Genomic DNA, 13,124 nt, shown 5'->3' with positions numbered 1-13,124 from the left:
CTAAGCATTCTGCCCCTTATTACTAGATTAATTTAATACACGCCCTATTTTCACCAACTATATCCCTTAATTTAGTCATCCCCACATTTTCTTATAAAAAATTGGAACAATACTTTTTTCCTTTTACAATTTTAGAGGCCAGATATCACTTATAAATTATAATAAAGTATTATGCCAATAACTGATGTCATATACTTACATCTCTTTGCATTGATTTAGATTTTTTTTAAAGGAACTATTTGCATTGATTTAGAAAGAAGAGAATAAAAAAACAGACAATTTTTTTGTTTATTGTAAACAGTTTTTTTTTTTTTTTAATAAACATTTGTGTCCCTGAATTTGTCAAGAACTTGAGTGTTAATTTCATACTTTTTCGTCCACCTCTCCGAATTATTAATTTTGAATATATTTGGTCCTCAAAAAATGCCGTAAAGATTTTGACAGAGAATTCAATCTTATAACTACTTTAATGTCTATTGATACAATATCACTATTTATGTTAATAAAGGATATTACTGACATTAAGTTTTAGTCATATATCTCTCCATCAATAAATAAAGTGTGTATTTTCATTGAAACATGGTTTATAATATAGATTCTAAAACATGATTGCATTATAAATAGGGTGAGTTTAGGGGTGTGCACGGTCTGATACGGTCTAAAATCGGTCAAAAAATCAAATCGGACCGATCTAAACGGTTTAAAAAAAATACTAAACTGGACTGAACCAAATAAGAAAAAAAAACTGGACCGGACCAAATGGGTTAAAATGGTTTAGACCAGACCATTTAGACCAGACCGTTTTAGACCGTGTTAGACTGTTTTAAACCGGACCGTTTTATTTTAACCAATTTTATTTATATCTTTATTATATAGTAACCGGACCGTTTTAGACATATTTTTTACAAATATTTAGAGATATAAGCCACAAAAACATAAGCATTTGTATTTTAGCCAACATTTTGTAAATTTTTTGTAAATAGCCATACATGTTTCGTAAATAGTCAAAAATATGATGTAACCAACGTTATTTACACGTATTTACCGGAAATTTACTCTGCGTAAATAGATTTATGTGACTATTTACCAAAAATTAACGAAACGTTGGCTATTTAGAAATTTCTAACGTTTCATATGGCTATATAGCAACTGGACTCTATTTTTTCTTAATTTTTTTATGCTAGCCGGTCCGGTCCGGTCTAAATCCTTGGTTAAAATTTTTTAGACCGGACCGGTGAAATTTTAAATCGTTTAGAACTGGATCAACGGTCTAAAAAATCAACGGTCCGGTCCGATTTACAATTTTACCGGTTTTTTTCGCGCTGCCCTAGGTGAGTTAGCCAAGTAGCCCAATAGTCCACCTCCTATTGGGAAATAACCCAAATTTGGTGTAAGTAAGAAAATAGCCCGAGATATCTAATTTGCACAACACTTCCAAAAAATTACCCTCGTATATATTAATCCAAACCTCTCTATATCGCACAATCGCCCAAAAAAATTTAGACCCAAAAACACGAGACCCTAAAATAATTTCGTTTCTTCGCGCCGATCGACACTTCGTCACTCCGATTAATGCCGTCGCGTTGTCGCTGCTCGTCGCCGCTCGACACTTATGATGTTAATTCGGATTGTTTGTGAATCCGCTGATTTAGGAAGGGTGATTGTATCTCATGAAAAAATGGTGGTAAGCCAAAAGTTTTTGAAATTGTGTATTGTATACTTTCTTTATTTTATTTTTATTAACATCCTTGCAGTCCTCAAAATATGTATGTGATTCAAAGGAATGGAACCTTGATACGAAAATAAACACGCTCACAAGGGGAGTACTTTGATGAGATCATCGTCAATAAACTAAACGTACAGCAGTGAGAGATGTTTCGATCTTTGGCCACTTGCTACCACTGTGAAATGTCGAAGTTTTGTCAAAGAAAGTCACGAGATTCCCGTCAAGGATTGTTCATCATCTAATCATGAGATTGTTTGTGTCGTTAATTAATATACTTGAAAAATGTTTATATTCTCTTACATTGTTGGTTTATATCTATATTGGTTAAGTGATTAACCATATAAAATAGATGTTATGTTAGTGAATAAATGAGTTTAAATCTACAGTTAATTGAATTCATTGTTTTAGTTAATTAATTAACCTAAGAAGTTAATATATCGTTAAGGGAAAATAATACATTTATACCCTGTGTTTTAGTGAAATGTCGAGTTTAACCCTCGGTTTTCAAAAATGTCGAGTTCATACCCTCTGTTTAACTAAAATGACGAAATTATATCCTCTGTTTAACTAAAATGACGAAATTATACCCTGAAATAGACAACAGTGTCACAAATATTCTTTTTATTGACTTTTAATTGACGTTGACTATAATATTTATATATAAACACCAATTATCTTTATTCATTCGCGTCATATATGTAATTTATTTAAAAACTAAAAAATAAACAACAGTCTCTTAATTGTGAAAAACACAGAAAGAGGCAAATGGGTAAACATCGATAGTTGATAGTCATCAAAATCGCATATTCGAACAGAGTATGCAGGATTTAGAGTTACAATTCGAACACGGAATGAAGTCATTTCTTAGGAGGTATGAGTTTTATTATTTAATTTCAATTTAAGGCTATTTTTATTTCAAAATTTAGAATTTGGAAGTTAGGGCACTGACTTAGATTTGATTTGGTTTTTCTTATATATGAGTTAATATCAATGAGATGAAGATTTGTGACGCTGTTATTCATTTCATGGTATAATTTCGTCATTTTAGTTAAACAGAGGGTATGAACTTGACATTTTTGAAAACCGAGGGTTAAACTCGACATTTCACTAAAACACAGGGTATAAATGTGTTATTTTCCCTATCGTTAATGATAAAAAGAAGTGCAAATCTGTGAACAAACATAAAAAATGAATAATAAAAACAAGACTCACTTGATATGATTCACTAGCAGAAAAATCATACAAAATTAACGCATAAGCATTCGCTACAAAAAAAAAAAAAAAAAAAAAAAAAAACCCCAGTAGTTATGCGTGAACAAGTAAATGAAATTAGCTAATCTATAAATTTTAATTTATCAAAAAAGATATCCTAATATTATCAACACAACATCTTATTAATAGATGAACTTCGGGAACCAAGCAAAGCGCTATGATAGAGTCCAAGGAAATCTATTAAAAAATAACCTGCAAACAAATGAAACAAACAACAAGAAAACTATACGGTTATACTCAATTACATGTAATTACATTTACTAAGACGATTAATTAAATAACTTAAAAACCTTGAAATCTTCGGATGAACTTCGAGAATGAGAACGTGAAGCCATGACAGAGAAACACGAATTCTATAGTAGCCTGCAAAATATGAAACCCTGTAAATATTTGCTAAACATAAAGAGACACAAACCAAACTCCAAACATACTAATAGACAAGAGACACAAACCAAAAAAATCTAAAACTGTTAAAAAAAATCATATGATTATTTAATTTACTTACGACCCTGAAATAATCTAAGTGCAATTTGAATCACAACGATGAGGAATCACCAAAGAAAATTGATAGAACAATTCGAAAATTGATTTAATATAACAGCAAGAGAGATTTTTCATTATTATTGATTTGAATGCAAAGCCACACAGAAAAACAAAAAATAAGAAAGATAAATAGAAGATAAAAAAAATCTCTGGTAACAACAATCGGAGAATCGGAGAATCTACATGAGCTGCGATGGTGAAATAACAACAATCGGAGAATCGAAACTTACTAGGACAAATGAAATATGCGTGTTTGTCGCGATGATGAACGAGAAAGTTGTGGTGTTTGTCGCGGAAAAAGAAAACACAAAGCTGGAAGATGATATAGGGGTATAGTCGTTCCCTAAAAAAATATGTGGGTTATTTACTTAATAAAATGAAACTCGAGTTAATACTTATAAGGAGGTAGATAATAGATTAATTACAACAAATACTTGTTATGAAAATGAACAATTTTTTTTTAGTAAGAATAAAGATGTCTATATTTAAAAAAATCAAAAGGGCCAAATGCTAAAAATAAAAATTAAGTATCAAATATATAATTACTCAACAAATTCATAGATCATTAATGTCAGAAGTAATTTTCGTAAAATCACATTTGAACTTTGTTTATTCATTTTCCATCTCATTTCAAAGGAAGATTTTTCAAGTTAATCAAAAATAAAAAATGAAATAAAGAATATAAGTCTTACTGGCATGGTATTAAGTTCTATATAATCAATAGTGGAAGGGTACCAATTTGAATATCTGAATTAATTAAAGCGTTTATAACCTCCAAAACTGCTTATTGTTACCGCGTCAGTCCTCCGATATTTATAATAAATCGCATACTAATTGTGATATAATGCGGTTTTCCCAGTAAGGATTTCAAGGATAAATCATTATCGTAACGATAAACCGAGTATTTCATAAACAAATAATTAATAGGAATAATAACTAATATAAATGATTTATGACTAAGATAAAAAACAATAATTCATTGTAGTATTTGCATAAATAGTTAGCTTAGCCTCTTTTTTTTTTTCTTATTCGAGGATATTCCATAATACTAAAGAAAAATTGCGAGATATATGTGAAATTGTACTGCGCGGTTGTGAGATCTCGTGTGATATTCATCGTATTTTAATCCCTGATATATACCAAAAAAGTATTACGTGCAAACCTCGACATATGGATGCACAAAATTTTCTATAATAATTTTTTTAGGATTCTCGGACTAATCAGAATGTTGTGTTCCATTTCAAAGGGCTCATAATTTTCAGTCAAACCGGAAAGAATACCACCAATACAATGGAACAACAAATAAGCATTATAAGAAAACCAAAAATTAAACAAAGAACTGGATCGACCAGATCATACATTTAAAAGTAGTAACATAATTATATATACGAAAATATATGATTATAATTTTTTTTAAATATACTAATAATTCTATTTAAAAGAAATTATAAAATGTCGAAGGGTTACCCTCAATTAAAATTACAGTCTAATTATTCAAATATGCATTAAGAATGTAGTCAAACTCATGTCTATGTCTCATATTATATGACTTATTTCTTAAAATTACCATATGTTCAACTTTTCCTTCTTTTTTACTGCAAAAATACTTATTTATTTTTTAATTATACTCTACCGTGGATTATTATCTTAGCATGTCTAATAGATTGATGATCTTCTCTCTCTCCCTCCCATTCTTTGGACCATAATGTATGTTGATAATACCATGTCAATAGTTCGATTTTTTTTTTTTTTAATGTTATTAGTGATTAATTTTGAATTGGTAAAAAATGCGTTAAAAAATTAGAAACTTTTAAAATATCATTGATGACAATAAATCATTAGCGATGAAAATTACTGCCAACTCGATGAAAATTTTAGAAAAAAGTATTTAATAAAAGATGAAATATTTTTAAAATTGTATGAAAAACTAATTAGAGTTATCCTTATATTTGACTATCACTAAAAGTTATACATCAAAAATATGTTTTAAACTAACATATCATAATATCTTATATTAGGAAGAAATTTCAAACGACAAATAACATTTTATGTTAAAGTCACAACTCACCTTTTAACAAATTATAAATGCCGATTGCCCACTAATAAAAAGCTTATTTTCTATTTTTTTTATTCAAGCTTATTTTCTAACTACCGACTTATATTATATAATTATATCCACGGATACATATAGCAAAATCATATGTAATTTTCTTTTGTACAGACGAAACTCATGTATCTTATTTGTCCTAAAAGATGAAAAATAAATGTTAATTTATAAATACCTATGTAGAAATCATTTGTTTATGATCTCTCTCTCTGCGTCCCAACGTTTAGCTTCACCGAATTTTCGCTTTCATTCTCACTCTCGTTCTCCGCAACGAGTTTTAGGGTTTTCGAGCGCAAGTCAGAGACAGTCCTTGGAGAAGTATATATGCACACGCATGTTTTTACATATACACTTGACATACCAAGAGACAGAGCAATTGTAAAATCCAAGCGAAGAAGTTTCCGAGAGGTACGTCACCGATCGCCACACCAAAAAAAAAAAAATTAATCCTTATTCATCAGCTGTTGAAGTTTCGAGCGTTTTTCCCTCGTTCTTTGCGCACAATGTTCTCAGAACGATCGGATTTTCGCTCCAATTTCCTCCTATTTGTCGGCCTTGTGGTCCGATTCCCAATTTCGTTTGGGATTCTCAATGTAAAGGCGTTTCATGGCATTCTTTCGTGTGTCGTTGGAATTTCAATCTGACTAGGGCAACCAGTTTATTTTCCTCATTTCTCTCTCATTTTTGTAATAGTTTGTATGTGGCTGGGGATGTATTAGAGTTCTGTATTGGTGGTAATTATTGTAAAGCGAAAAGACAAGCAGGGGTTTAGGCTCAAAACATTAACTTTTAATTTTCCTATCGCCTTCTCTTTTGGTACTTCCGAGTGAGTCCCGGGCTCTGAATAAGGGTTTTAAAGGGCTTAGGTTTTGGCGTGTGGTGTGTTGAGAGAGAGGTTGATTCATTGGATTGGCATAGAGAATGGCAGAATTCGAACCGCTACAACAGAAGCCGGAATCCACCGATGCTTGCTCTGACTTTGAGCACGGACTAGAGGAATTGATGATGCGAGGCCACTTGGATGATTGTATATCCTTTGCGTCTTGTAGCACGAACCGCAACACCGTCGATGACGAGGACGAAGAGGGAGACCAGCTCGTGCGGAGGCGCCGGAGGTCTGACATGGAGGGCGATGATCTGGCGGAGTCCTCCGCTGCCCGGCGGCGACACTCCCGGATTCTGAGCCAGTGGGCGGCGAGGCAGGCTCAGGAGATGATCACCACGATCGAGCGGAGGAACCGCGAGTCGGAGCTGATGGCCCTCGCGGGGCTCCACACGGTCTCCATGCTCGACTCCTCGTTCCTGAGCGAGTCCCAGTCCCCGAACTCGAGGCGGCAAGGGGCGGTGGAGAGGCCGAGCACCCGGGCGTCGTCGATCCGGCAGATGTGGAGGGAGCTCGAGGACGAGCACGCGATGAGGCAGCGCAGGAGCGCCGAGCTGTCGAGCTCTTCGAACATGTCCGATACGAGGGAGAGCGAGAATCAGGAGAGCTTAGGGGACGCGAGCGAGAGCGAGAACGAGTTCGGGTCGAGCCGCGAGCAGTCTCCGGATCTCGGCGACGTCGAGAGGGAGAGGGTGAGGCAGATCGCGCGTGGGTGGATGGAGAGTGGGATCAGCGAGCATTCCTCGGGCGTTGGCCAGAGGAACAACAATCACGGGGCGGAGTGGCTCGGCGAAACGGAGAGGGAAAGAGTGAGGATTGTCAGGGAGTGGGTTCAGATGACGAGTCAGCAGAGAGGAGCTCGTGGTGGCCGCAGGGAAACGCAGGAAAACACACCCGCCCCTGCTCAAGCTGCCCAACAGCAACAAGTTCCCGCTTCGTTGGTCTCGGAACACAGTGAAGGCCAACCGGAGCATGTCCGGCGGGACACGATGCGATTGCGGGGAAGGCAAGCTCTAATTGATTTGCTTGTTCGGATTGAGAGGGAGAGACAGCGGGAACTGCAGCATTTAGTGGAGCACCGTGCTGTCTCTGGCTTTGCTCATCATAATCGAATTCAGGTTTGTCCCTTAAGCTATCCACATCATGAAAACTGTGATTTGTTGATTGCTTTTTTTGTTCTCTCCATTTGAAAATCAATGTTTATTCTTTCTTTTTTATTTTATTTATGCTTAATTCCCAACTGTATGGTATGTATATAGACTAATTTACTAAGTCATTACTTCTAAAAAAAAAACATCTGGGAGAAGCTGCGAGTATGTTATGAATTTCGAGGGCTTTTATACTGTAACCCTACTTGTTCGTTCTCAATAAAATTGTTAGTTTTCCAAAATGAAGCTTGGTACCATTTTCCCCCATCTCTCCTTGTTTTTCAAGACTATCGATTTCCATTATCGGGGTACTAATTATAGCTAAATTTCAGTCATTGTTAAGAGGTAGATTCTTGAGAAACAACGAAAGGCCCGTGGAAGAAGAAAGACAGCCTTCTGTGGCTGCTGGTGAATTAGTCCAGTTGAGGCAACGACAAACTGTCTCTGGTGTAAGGTACGTGTGCTTTTTTTTTTCCCCTCTATGCTTCATTATTTTTTTTTATGTATTCAGTTCAGAATTTAATACAACTCTTTTTATCTTGTTCTATATACAATTAGTTGCTGAATAGCAGCGAAGTTCGGAGTCCTTTCTTTCTATCAAGCTGTATTGTTTACTTCTTGATGGTTGCGGCAGTTTTGAACTGTATATATGTTTTCTGTCGCATTCTTTATTGTTTTGTTATGAAGCTGATTAATTGATGTCTCTTTTTTTACCAGCAAAGATGATAGCGGTAGTATAATAGCAGTCAGATGTGCATAGATTTGTATTCTGATTGATGCATTGTTTTTATCACAAGGACTTTACTACACCTGAGACTGACTTAGATATGTGTGCCATTTTGCTTTTGTTTGTGTTTCTTTGGCTAATCAGTGATAGATAAAAAATTTCATCTGTCTTTCTGAATATTTATTACTGTTGGATTGGATATGCTAGTTCAAGTTGTAGATATTTATATATTTCCAATTAAAGAAGGAAGTAAAGCAGGTTGTGCCATATCTAAATTATTAAATATTGTGATTATTGAAGTAATCAATCACGTGTTCTTTACTGGTTGATATTATTGAAGTAAACTGATTGTTTTTGGATAACAATAAATGGTTGACATGATGGTATCACTTTTTTCTCTGGTCAGGGAAGGATTTCGCTCCAGGTTAGAAACTATAGTACGTGGACAAGTTGACAACCATTCTGATTCCCCAGCTAATAGTGCTATTGTGGAATCCAGAAATGACAGAACTTCCTCAAACGACGCACATGAGATTCAAAATGAAAACCGTGAACAATCCCAGCTCCCTGGTGGAGAAAGTGATATCCAACGGCTTCTCAATCAATCAGGAGACTCGGAAAGCAACATTGCTGTCGAGCAGATGAGTTTGAATGAAACAGCTAACCAAGGAGAGAATTGGCGGGAGCCAATTACAGAAGACAGAGGAGCAAACTGGAACCAGACAACATACAGTCAGTTCAACGGATGGAGAGACGGTAACACTGAGGATGTGGATGGAACTTGGCGTGATAATTCAGTCAATAATTGGCCCGAGGAGACAGTAAGGAATACTGACGGAGAAGAGAGTCTTGCACAAGAGGCCCAGGGTACTTCTTGGCAAGGGAATGACACTAGGGAAGCTGTTGGAAACTGGTCCCAAGGTTCCTCTGTTCCCACGAGGACTCGCCGTTCGGTGCCGGTCCGAAGATTGAATAGATTTCACCCCCCTGACGATGATAATGTGTATAGCATGGAATTAAGGGAACTTCTAAGCAGGTAATTCAATCAATGATGATTGCCTCTTGAAGTGCTCTTATGCTCACACAGGGTTATTATCTCGATTTGTCTTATGCTTATTTTTTTTTTCTGTTGCAGGCGGAGTGTTTCTAATCTTCTTCGAAGTGGTTTCCGTGAAAGTCTGGACCAATTGATACAGTCGTACGTCGAAAGGCAAAGTCGTTCACCCATTGATTGGGATTTACATAGAAATTTGCCGGCATCCATTCCCACTTCACCCGAGCGAGATGAGGAGCAACAAAGGGATGAGCAAATCGAAGCTCAACACAACGCCACCAACAACAGACCAATCCTGCCTCCGACCCCGCCGGCCCCTCCACCACAACCCATTTGGCATCAAGACTTGCAGCATCACAGTGGGTGGTCTCGACATACTATGAACCGTTCCGAAATTGTAATTAGCTTTTTCTTTTATTGATGAATCAATTTTTCACTATGGGAACTTGTTTACATCCCCACAATTATCGTGAATAAAAGGTCTGTGACATTGTGAAGCAGGAATGGGAGATGGTAAACGATCTGAGAGCAGACATGTCTAGGCTTCAACAGGGCATGAGCCACATGCAAAGGATGCTAGAAGCCTGCATGGATATGCAGCTCGAATTGCAGCGTTCTGTCAGGCAAGAAGTCTCTGCAGCTCTGAACCGATCACCCGGTGAAAAAGGTGTGATTTGCATTTCTGTGTTGGCGAATATTTAGATTTGTCTTGGTCTGAATGAAGCTTTATGTATTGTATTGATAATGAATTGATGTGATTACAGGGATGGGTCCTGAGACATCAGAAGATGGGTCTAAATGGGGTCATGTCAGGAAAGGAACTTGCTGTGTTTGTTACGATAGTCATATCGATTCCCTTTTGTATAGGTACGCCTTGTTTCTTTGTGCTTGTATTATTTTTCTCGTCCTCGAAATGATATCTGAAACCAAATACTCAAAACCCAATTCCATTATCCGTTATATTTAATTTTAATTTTATTTTACAAGTTCAAAAATGAAATTTGCAGATGTGGGCACATGTGCACTTGCTCAAAATGTGCAAATGAGTTGGTTCGAGGTGGAGGGAAATGCCCGTTGTGTCGGGCGCCGATTGTTGAGGTAATCCGTGCATATTCCATACTGTAAAAATTAAAAGCTAAATGACAGGGAAAAAAAAAAGGAGAGAAATAAGAAATGTGAGAGAATATGAGTGGTAAGGTTGAGACAGAGAGAAAGAGCCAATGCTTGTTCCTTGGCATTTTAAGGGAAAAAGCTTCTGTGCTAGACTTCTCTCATGTGTCTCGAGTGTGTGAATAGTCCCCTCTTTTTTTTTTCCTTTTTCTTTATCTTTCTGATTAAATATTGAAGACACCAGCAATGCGTTGTGTATAATTGGAATAACGTATGGCATTGTTCATTCATCATTCTTATTTGCATAAATAAAATATTCATATGAAAAAATTCGTTTGTTTCTCTGGTGTCGCTTAGCTCATATGAAAAAAAAAAAAAACACCTTTGAGCGTTTTTATTTTACTTTTATAGAGTACAAAATCAACTACTGTTTCATTGTTTTATAATCTCATTAGTTCGTATAAATAGTTGATATACAGATGTCACAATTATTACACACTGTAACAGAATACGGTACTCCCGTGGGGGATAACTATTTGCTTGCTTCCCTTAACCAGTCATTTTCTTAAATTTAAAATATGGGATTTTTTTGCTTATCCAATTGGTTATATATTATTGGCGATGACTCATCACAATCAATTAAAGATTGAATGGCTTATTTCGCACGGAATCATTGCGTTTCCTCCATAAAGAATCATGATGTATGGTATGTAATTATATATAAAGCATGATAATCATTTATAAGGAAACTAAGACACGATTTCTTAATGACCTCGTCAGCTTTAACGGCTTTGCTGACAAATAAAATATGAAAAAGATGATTTCCCTACCGATAGAATTTTGAGAAGCAAATATGGAAAGCATAGAACCGTCTTCCATGTGGCTCATGGTGAGCCATTTTCAACTAATTATATTTTTTACGAAGAAAGTTGGTTTGATAAATCTCCTTGAAGATACAAAAAAAGAAATGGGTTAAAGTTATGATAGTTTAAATTTGTTGGTCCATGTTATATGAAGAGATCTATAAGAACTTAAAAATTTAATGGCAGTTTTCCTTTTCATAGCTCTTTATACATTCCATAAAAAAAGTAAAAAAAAAAGTAAAAAAAAAAAAAAAAAAACTCTATAGTGAAACGTGTGCTTTTAACCTACTACAGCTAAATTGCATACTCTTGCTCGTCCTATAGTAATCATATAAAATACTAGGCCGAAGGTAATCACCGCCATTCGGCAGAGCTAGGCCCGGTTAATGTACAAATCCAAAATTGAAAGCAAGTCTTTAAATTGCAAATAATTTCGATAAATGCTAATAATTTAATTTGAATCATTGTTAAATAAAATAAAACTGAGGAAGTTATTTCATTAGATATGAGGAATTAAAGAGAAAATGTGTTTGAGGTTGGACTTCGTCCTCCATTAATACGTATTTATTTGGGCTCAAATTAAAATTAATTTGGCACATGCCCATAACACTAAACCACGAAAGGAATCGAGCTGAACATCGCGTATGACCAGCTCGATGTCCCAGAGCAGTCAATTGGTCGAGCTAACCTTTACAAAAGTCATCCAGGTCCATGGTTTAATATGTCGACGATTTTCGTTGATTTCCGGCGAAAAAGTCGCTGCCGGAAGGTGTCCGGCCGACGAAGGCTGTTTTTTTTCGTTTCGTCGTCGTTTTTCGTCGTTTTTCGTCAATTTTCGTCGTTTGTCGTTTTGCTATCGTTTTTTTTTGCTGCCGTTTTTTCTGTGTCATTTTATAGCTCAAATAATACACATAATTTACAATATGTATATACTGTAATTTACAATATATATACACCAAAGTATTTTGATAAATTTTGTGTAGTTTTTTTTTCCGTCGTTTTAAATTTTACACATTTATAAAATATTATATATATATATATACACAATTTTCTATTAAAATAAGATTATATACATAATGTATTTTCTTTATATATGTTTAAAAATTGAATATATATATATATATATATATATATATATATGTATTACATACAATGTATATATATTACATGTATATATTTTAAATATATTTTGCCACATTTTCCCCGTTCAGTTTTCCGGCGGCACGTCTGTTTTCCATCGAAAACGGCATTTCGCTTGCCCTTTTCCACAATTTTTCCGTTCGGATTTCCATCGGCATGACGATTTTCCGTAAATTATGAGGTTCGAAATGGGAACGAAAACGACATTTTATACCTTGGTTGTTACCCTAGTCATGTTGTCCCCTTTTTCCAAGTGAATGTTCTCCCAAATCGACGCCCTCAAGCTGGCCACATGCAAAATTTACGGGGAGGAGATCTTTAACTACTCTACAATCTTCGGTCTTGTGACCATAGTACTTGCGATGGTCATAGTATGCTGAATTGTTTCAGGTCCATGTACTTGTGACCATCGGTTTCCTTGATGGTGTCCGAGTCCATCTTTACGCTTATTAGGCGTAAATGGACAAGAGGTTTGAGCGGTATGGTTCGTTTTATTCGGATTCGCTTTCATGATTGCGAATTTCTTTTCAAGCGCAGCCTTCTCCTCTTCA

At 35.5% G+C, this 13,124-nt stretch overlaps 1 protein-coding gene across 3 annotated transcripts; it reads left to right on the top strand.

The window, feature by feature from the left end:
- Positions 1–5,755: 5,755 nt before the first annotated feature.
- LOC149379033 (RING/U-box superfamily protein) lies at positions 5,756–10,910 on the top strand. Of its 3 annotated transcripts, XM_089602589.1 has the most exons (8): positions 5,756–7,649; positions 8,012–8,133; positions 8,813–8,830; positions 8,906–9,442; positions 9,542–9,857; positions 9,959–10,127; positions 10,225–10,327; positions 10,468–10,910. In XM_089602589.1, exons 1-8 carry the CDS (start codon positions 6,570–6,572, stop codon positions 10,583–10,585), a joined length of 2,463 nt encoding a protein of 820 aa, XP_089458715.1. In that variant the 5' UTR covers positions 5,756–6,569; the 3' UTR covers positions 10,586–10,910. The 3 variants fall into 3 exon arrangements, with proteins under 3 accessions (XP_089458715.1, XP_089458712.1, XP_089458714.1); XM_089602586.1 differs by having other exon boundaries at positions 8,813–9,442; XM_089602588.1 differs by having other exon boundaries at positions 5,758–7,649; positions 8,813–9,442; positions 9,962–10,127.
- Positions 10,911–13,124: the final 2,214 nt, after the last annotated feature.

Source organism: Urtica dioica, chromosome 12, assembly GCF_054948205.1.
Source record: "Urtica dioica subsp. dioica isolate 48M chromosome 12, U.dioica_male_clone48M_v1_H2, whole genome shotgun sequence".
In the NCBI taxonomy this organism is placed as follows: Eukaryota; Viridiplantae; Streptophyta; class Magnoliopsida; order Rosales; family Urticaceae; genus Urtica; species Urtica dioica.
The sequence above is the reverse complement of the archived record's forward strand: the minus strand, read 5'-3'. Positions and strand labels throughout refer to the sequence as shown.

Excerpts from the sequence above, each read along its gene's own strand:
- LOC149379033 (XM_089602586.1), top strand. The coding sequence starts at position 6,570 with ATGGCAGAATTCGAACCGCTACAACAGAAGCCGGAATCCACCGATGCT. Across the intron at positions 7,650-8,011 it reads CTCATCATAATCGAATTCAG|TCATTGTTAAGAGGTAGATT; the intron begins GTTTGTCCCTTA and ends GCTAAATTTCAG. Across the intron at positions 10,328-10,467 it reads ATCGATTCCCTTTTGTATAG|ATGTGGGCACATGTGCACTT; the intron begins GTACGCCTTGTT and ends TGAAATTTGCAG.